The 7,573-nt window shown below is 42.6% G+C and overlaps 1 protein-coding gene across 1 annotated transcript; it reads right to left on the bottom strand.

The window, feature by feature from the left end:
* Positions 1-331: 331 nt before the first annotated feature.
* oser1 (oxidative stress responsive serine-rich 1) lies at positions 332-5,549 on the bottom strand. Its single transcript, XM_036531323.1, has 4 exons — positions 5,233-5,549; positions 3,565-3,674; positions 2,385-2,495; positions 332-1,867 (listed from the first exon to the last, which is right to left on the bottom strand). Exons 2-4 carry the CDS (start codon positions 3,639-3,641, stop codon positions 1,126-1,128), a joined length of 930 nt encoding a protein of 309 aa, XP_036387216.1. The 5' UTR covers positions 3,642-3,674; positions 5,233-5,549; the 3' UTR covers positions 332-1,125.
* Between the last annotated feature and the right edge of the window lie 2,024 nt (positions 5,550-7,573).

Genomic DNA, 7,573 nt, shown 5'->3' with positions numbered 1-7,573 from the left:
CATTCATGGGCTAGCCACCCAATTCACTCTACAAAAATCTGTTAGCACACATTAAGACTGCTCTGGATCAACATGGGTACATGCAGTAGAGTAGTTCTTCAGAGAAATACACCCACTTGTAGTGCCGATGCCTCGTTGGGTGAGAGTATTGCTAGACATACTAGACATGCCAAGAAAAATGCATCCCCTTTGCCATTTAACCTAATCTAATTTTGATGACTGGTTTGAACATTAAGCTCCAGTGCGCAGTCAATGTCTTTGCATAAAAAGACTGTTTCATACAAATTACCAGTTTGCTCAGCACAGAATGAAGCCAAAATCATTTGTCGCATTTCAATGCCTTTCAGTGCACTTTATTTGGATGACACACTTACTTCAAAACAGATGCACAAGATGTTGACATAATTTATATCTATTACAGATCTATATTCTGGGGACTGCAGGCATGACAGCCCTCCACAATCCACTGACCAAGTAAATGCAAATACAGTCAGTGTTCCAGATGCTTTGCTTTTGTGGCACAATCAAACTTCTCTCACTTACTACTTAATGAGTGTACTTTGTCATGGCTGTTGAATCACACTAAATACCATCATTGTCAGATGCTGGAAGCGCTCCATCTGAGCTGTATTAGACTAATTTAAATGTAATTATTCTTTAGGGCTTAAATAAAGAACCTTGAAAAAGCACATATCAACCAAGGAGCATGCATTCATCTGAAAAACAAGGGAATTTCGAATTTCAATGCAGCACTTATAACATACGGCTTTATTAAGTCAAATGGAAACTCCAAAGACATTGGACATCCTTGGACATGGAAAACAAAACTTGGCATAACAAGTTTGCACATACTATTAATCACACCTGTAGTTTTTGCAAAAGAGCTTTGGCAACTTCTTATGTAAACCAGAGATAAAAACAATCAGCTCCTTTCAAAAAGAAAAGACAGAAATGAAAATAAGAAGCAGGTATGTCTCGATATGTGTTTCAGCACTACTTCAGGAGATTAAGGAGAAAAAGAAAGAAAAAAGACTGAGAAGAAAACAGTTTACCCTATGATGGTTGTTGGATTATTAAATCATGCCTAACCATTTATCAGCAACCCCTGCGAAACACCTTTCATTTTTAAGTGTACATCATCTCAGCCATGTGTGACATTTTCTTGGGAATATACAGGTAGTATTCCATGTAGCCCGAAAGGTCCTCTATTGTGATGTCATCCACGTAGGCCCGGGCCTGTTCAGAACAGGAGCGCGGTGAGCCGGAATTCCCGGTGGTGCTCTGAGTTCGCCGGTGCGGTGAGGTCTGAGAGGCGTCCTCGCCGCCGGCCAGGTTCCTCTCGCACTCCGAAATGACGTCTCTCAGCCCGGTGAAGGAGTAGACCTCCACGCCCTGCCAGCCACGGCACTGGCACTCGGCCTCGGCGCACGGGCAGCCTCTGTTCTCACTCAGCCTTGACAGGGACTGGAAGTCGGAGGCGGCGGCGGCGCTCGCGGCTCTCTCCGAGGGGAGGCCGAGGCTTCGCCCCAGGCACGGGGCCTCGCCGGCGCCCTCATCGTCGGACGGCGGTCTGAGGTGGACCTCCGGGGCGGCCGCCCCTCCCTGAGGTTCGCGGGGGTGGGGTTCGTACCCGGCGGCCCCGAACACCGGGGAGGAGTGGCCCGAGGACAGCAATTCCTTCTTGGCAGGGACACCCAGGGCAGCGCCGCTGTCTTCCGCCTCAGGCAGGCTCTTGTGCTTTAGGTGTCCTGGCGGCGGGGACATCTTGGAGCCGCAGTAGGTGAATTTCGGGGGATGAAGGATGGGAGACTTTGACCTTCTTCGTCTCTGGCTCCTTACTGTTCCCCTGGATGTCTTGCGCATACATCTGTCATTAAAAAAAAAAAAAAAAAATGACAAAAGAGTTTCATCAAACAATTTTGTCAATGCTATATTTCAAAGTATTAGAGTACTCCTTAAATATCCTATCAAACAGTTAAATCAGTTCAAAGGGTGCTTACATTTATAAAATTATTTTTCTCACAGCTATGTTGCAGTTAGTGGGTCAATAATGTTGCCACAGTCAGCAAGGGAAAGGACAGTTACAACTGGGAAACATCTGTTAGTGTCATTCAGTGTAAAACTGAACTGGTCTTTTGCACTTAAACACAAATGTTTCTGTTTTTCCAAATGGCTTGCTAGCTGGCTGGCTCACTGCAGTATAGATCTTTGCGCTTAGCCTTTATGTAATATACTCGGTTCCTGCCTCAATAAAAAAAATATGGGACATAACTTCAATCCCAGCAACTCAAACAATTTAAACTTGATGTTTGCACAAAACATTAAAGCAGTCAAACCCAGCACAAGGTGACGTTCAGGTAAAGCATGTCCCCACCAGCTCTTACCCATGCCAGTTCTCTTTAGGACACGCCCCTTTAGCCTTGACGCCCTCTGTGTTGGCCCGAGCAGCCGTCCTTTGGGCCAAAGCCTCACAGACACGCACTGCTGCAGCGGGGCTGAAAGACAGGTTCAAACAACATTAACAGAGCTCCACCGGGAAAACAATGCTTATGGTGCAACACTTTATTAAAACACCAAACGCAGTGAAAACAATAAACACATATAACCCCGATGATTTTGTGATCCCACCTGATAAACATGCCCTCAAGATTTTGACAGACAACGCAGTGAATGACCCGTGGGCCGTAACCTCTTGTGTAATGATGAAACAGTTCCTCCTTAAGGACAACTGCGCATTGTCTCACTAAATTTACCAGTTCACCACATAATCCAAAACCAATAAAATAAGTGGAACTTGTGAAAGACAAATATTGAAAATAACCAAATCAACTCCAATAAAACATCACCAACAATAAACGTAACGGTTGATAATGACAGGTCAAAATGGTGCACGTTTTAAAAAACGGTGTCAACAGGTTTGAGTGTTGCCTTGTAATTGCTTGTTCGATTGTGCAGTTAATAGCGCGTGCTGGAGAATTACTCAAGTTTAAATTTTCCTTTGGGACAACATAAGTAGGACAGGATACAATTTTTTTACTTGCCATTATACATAATTACGGCGCCATTTCAACAAGGTATTATGACAATACATTTCTGTTCATTTCTAAGTACTGCACATTCTTTAAAAGCTGAGAGTAGAGATATTTCTTACATTCTAACAGCCCACACGGCTGACGCACATTTGAGTTTGACACAAACATTCACACAAGGATTTTTCTGAAATTATCTTGATTTGCTCCAAGTAAAAGCACAGAAGCTAGCTCACAGGCTTTGCTGCGCGTATTGCCCTCAGACACTCATGCTTAGAACATGCTTCCCTCAAACCGAGAGACTTTATGGTCAGCAGATACATTCTAAATGTGATATATACAGATGAAGACAATTAAGCCGTTGATGTGATACAGACAATAGCCCGAATCACTGACCTTTCTGGCTGCACTACATAGTATGATCTAGGTTGCAACTCCCAAACCCATTTAAATAGGCCACATGGCAGTCCTCCAAATAGACAGGAAAATACAAAGAGGGCAAAAAAGCACTGAATATCCATATAAGTACACAAACCTATCTGCATCGACTCGGAGCTTTTTGAAGGCAGTCTGCAGCGTCTCCTCTTCGCAGTGATTGGCTCCGGACTCCATGGTGGAAACAATGTGCCGTAAACAGCCACAATGCTGCACACAAATAAAAATCAAATCAAACACATTCCAAACACGTGTCTCATCAACTGCCACCGAGCCTAGTCACAGTGTTGAGCATTTTTTATTGTTATAGTGGCTACGCAAAAGAAAACTACACTTTATGCCCTGATTTAGCAAAGTGGTGAGAGTGTACAATTGTAAAACTGATGGCACATCGGCATAAATATCCTCCCACAACCAATTATGTATTATTTGTATAGGGATAAACAACTTAAAAATTATGGGTTCACTCAATATAGATCTGATGTTAGTCTCAATCTACAGGTTACACAGAAAGCATCTAAGACACGTATGGCTTCCCTTTAAACGTACTAATTACTTCTTTAATACAACAAGTACACAGAAACTTATAATTAAGATTCATATTAGTCATGTTTTACTGCATGTGCTTATAAGATCGGATTGTGTAGTAGGCTGGCGTTACATGCTTCAATGGGCGCGACAGCAAAGAAAACATTCAAACTGCGTTTGTGTTTTTAAAATATGTCCTAACAGCGTCAGCTATGTCACTCCTCATGGACGTTGGCCCAATTACGCTATGGCCTGTGTCTTATCAGTGATATACATAATAATTCAACGAAGGTAAAGAAAAAGTGGAAGAATAGATCAGTTGCAACCTCTTATAAGTAATTCGACACACTCTTACAAATTCTGCCGGCTAGCTAATGTTCTAGACATAGTTAGCAAGCAATACCGAGACGACCTAATACACTGTGGTGTAGCTATAGCTACGTTTGCTAACCTTAGCGTTCCCATTAAAGCTAACGTCTGCTAGCTCACATTCTCACTGATAATTTAGCTAATTTAACAAACGTTAGGTAATGGAAATTTCATGGTGTCGAAAATACTGCATAATACAGTTTACAAGCTGCACATCTAAGATAGGATATAGATTGTTTTCAGTTGGTTAGCTAAACAGTTGCTAGGCAAGCCTTCGTTTGCACAGTTTAGCCATGCATTTCGATTTAGACTAGCTAGCAGGCTAGGCTAGCTATCCCCAAGTAGCGTTAGCAATAATCAGTCAGCACGCACGGCATTTATGAGCCATGAAATTTGGCTCCAAAACAAGCTAGCTAGTTAGCTAGCTAGGCAATCTGCTGTTACCACATCTAGCTAAGCCAAGTAGCTACCGTTAAATATCTAACGATAGCGTTGATGACATTCGTGCGCACGACAGACATCTAGTCATTAAAATCAATACACAGCAGGTGCAAGACCCTGCTTGCAATAGATGGAAATCTGGCTAAACTCATACGGCTAGCGAACTCAGTTTGGCTACGGTCAAGCGCGCTAAGCTGAACCAACACTGCAGCAGGAGATCGGACGCAGACCATCACAGTTACGACACCGTGTGGTCCCGCTTAGAAACAGCACTACCTCTCCAGTTAGCCTGCTAACGTTAGCCTGCAGGCTAACGATAAAGAAACATTGGCGTAAACGGGTGTCCTTGGCCTAGCTGGTAAAGTTACCACTCGCTGAACATCTTTCAGACGAAGCAGTGCTCGGGTGGCGACCAAAGCAAGACACTCACGGCTCAGGGGCTCCCGCCTGCGGTCCAGACTGAGATAGGCCCGGGCATGCAGGGGACTTTCCAGCCCCTCGCTGCGACACCCACGGCAGGCCGAGAAATGGATGCCTCTCCTCCGCGGTCTGTCTCTGCTCCAAACGCTAACTACTGCATTTCCGCTCTAGGCACAGCGACCATCCGGAATCAAAGCATTCTGAAACAAAGAGGTTTCAGTGAATCAATGTAACTGCAAAAATTATGTGAAAAATAAAATTATAATGGCCACTTCTAGACTTTTCTTCCGTCAACCCCTTGTTTACACTCGAAACACTTGCAGTGACTCTGCAACAACGCACTTTGCGATGACGTACAGCACACATGACGGTCTCTCCTTACGTCACCGAAAGTTCTCGTGTATCGTCATGTGATTTTCTGCGGGCGGGGGCACGTAGCCAGTCAAACGACTAATCACTGGCAAGCAAAGGGCGCAGCAAACCGAGTGGTGCCCTACCAAATATGTTTCGTAATAATAAACAACTGGTTTTGAGCGTAAGAGCTTCGCAGCTTCGAGCTTCGTTTATTTCGCCACAGTACCCGACAGGCACTTTTAATACCGAGGTGCTAGTCAATTTTCTGGCTCTTCCAAAGGTTAGGCTCAATGATACTGTGTTTAAATGTTTGGGAAATATTGTGCAGAATCTGGAAGACCATTTTAGAAAAGTAGCTTTTTTAAATCTGTATTTACTACCATCCAACAGTTTTTTATGTTATGCATTTGGTCACGCGCACAGTCAAACACATACATCTCATATGGGTTAGAGGATCACAAAAGAATGAAGAAGGGAAAACAGTTTGAAATAGCTTCAATCAATTTTCACTGTGTGCTGTCTGGAGCATAATCAACAAGCACAAAGAAACATCATCTTGAAAAAGTCAGTTTTGGAAGACCAAAAACAAGCTGTGATGTGACAAGTTGCCATTGAAGTGCATATGCTTATGATCTTTGCGCCCACTAAATCTCTTGGGCAATTTGAGCTCATACAGTGACATTTGAGTCTTTTTTTTGATGCTGTGTCTAGATCATTGAAGATAAACTAGAACTGATGCATAAATGAACTATGAGTAGTTTATAAACTCATGCAACTCCACAACCACAATAAACGATATAACTATATACGCTTGCTGTATGCTGCTCCTCAGTGTAAGAATAACAGCAGTAGAGCTGTTTCAGTTATTTCATCAGATATCCAGTGTGATGGTAAGGGATGTGAACAGGCATTAATTCTTGAATTTGGAATATAAAAAAAAAATTACATGGGATTTCCAAGTAAAAGTCTTGTTTCATTGAAAATTCTCATTTAAAGGTTAATGCAGACAAAATAATGATGTGATATGTATTGATAGTATTGGAAGAAGACAGCAGCAGCTGCAGCTTTGTAAAAACCCTTAGTCCCAGAGTGCGTCTTGGGTGTTAACCAAGTGCAAATTACGCAAGTATCTTTTGTTTTTAAAGAAACAGTTATATTTTTAGACAGTACAGTTGTATTCAGTTACTCCTAGTTGTTCTTGCCCTTCTCAGAGCTAATGCACTCAAGTTGGTTATGCTAGTCAGGAAATCTCTGTAGGCACATTGCAACATTCCATTGACATAGGTTATAGTCTCTCTGGGTTGTGACCTCAGTCAGCCAAATGGTTTCACACTGCCATTCAAACAAGTGGGGTTGCTTGGATGCTGTACTCTATATCATGTAAAATAGTGTGTTGTGATGAAAGTCAAAACTGTGTCAATATATTGCAGACACATTTTTTAAACAGTTTCTCTGTCATAATTACTGGTAGCTTTAATTGAAATGATACATAAATGATTTTGTACATATTGGACATGTAATTCCTAAACTTTTTATTCCCCTTTCCAAGTATGAAAAGTAAGTGTATTAATTACTGTGAGTCCAGTCCATTCTGAAATGTTTTGAAAATGATGGTTTAAAGCTTAAGCTATTTCCTCGACTTGGTCCTTGCCAGCAGTGAGCGAACATGTGTCAGCTTCCTTTCTCTAAGGGCTTTCATTCCTGGAAGAAATATTTGCCTAGAAGAGTCACCATGAGAAGAGGGGCTTTGTGCGCCCAGGCTGTATAATCTGTGCTATCTGTACTATCAAGACTTTTGCTTGACTGAATTTGTTCCAAACCGTCCTCTTCCCTTCCACATCCCATTTCCTGTCTGATTTTTTTTTTTTTGTTATAGATAGCAAAACCATGCAGGAGGACCATGGCAGCATGGTGTTGGCTGTTATTTGCAGAGCGGGTGGGTGCATTTGTCAAACCTGGTGCCCTGTCTACTTTCACTGCCCCTTCACACACCAGTG

Source organism: Megalops cyprinoides, chromosome 6, assembly GCF_013368585.1.
Source record: "Megalops cyprinoides isolate fMegCyp1 chromosome 6, fMegCyp1.pri, whole genome shotgun sequence".
Lineage (NCBI taxonomy): Eukaryota > Metazoa > Chordata > Actinopteri > Elopiformes > Megalopidae > Megalops > Megalops cyprinoides.
This window is presented reverse-complemented; position numbering and strand designations above follow the sequence as displayed.

Excerpts from the sequence above, each read along its gene's own strand:
- oser1 (XM_036531323.1), bottom strand. The coding sequence starts at position 3,641 with ATGGAGTCCGGAGCCAATCACTGCGAAGAGGAGACGCTGCAGACTGCC. Across the intron at positions 2,496-3,564 it reads CTCCGAGTCGATGCAGATAG|CCCCGCTGCAGCAGTGCGTG; the intron begins GTTTGTGTACTT and ends CCTGTCTTTCAG. Across the intron at positions 1,868-2,384 it reads CCTAAAGAGAACTGGCATGG|ATGTATGCGCAAGACATCCA; the intron begins GTAAGAGCTGGT and ends TTTTAATGACAG.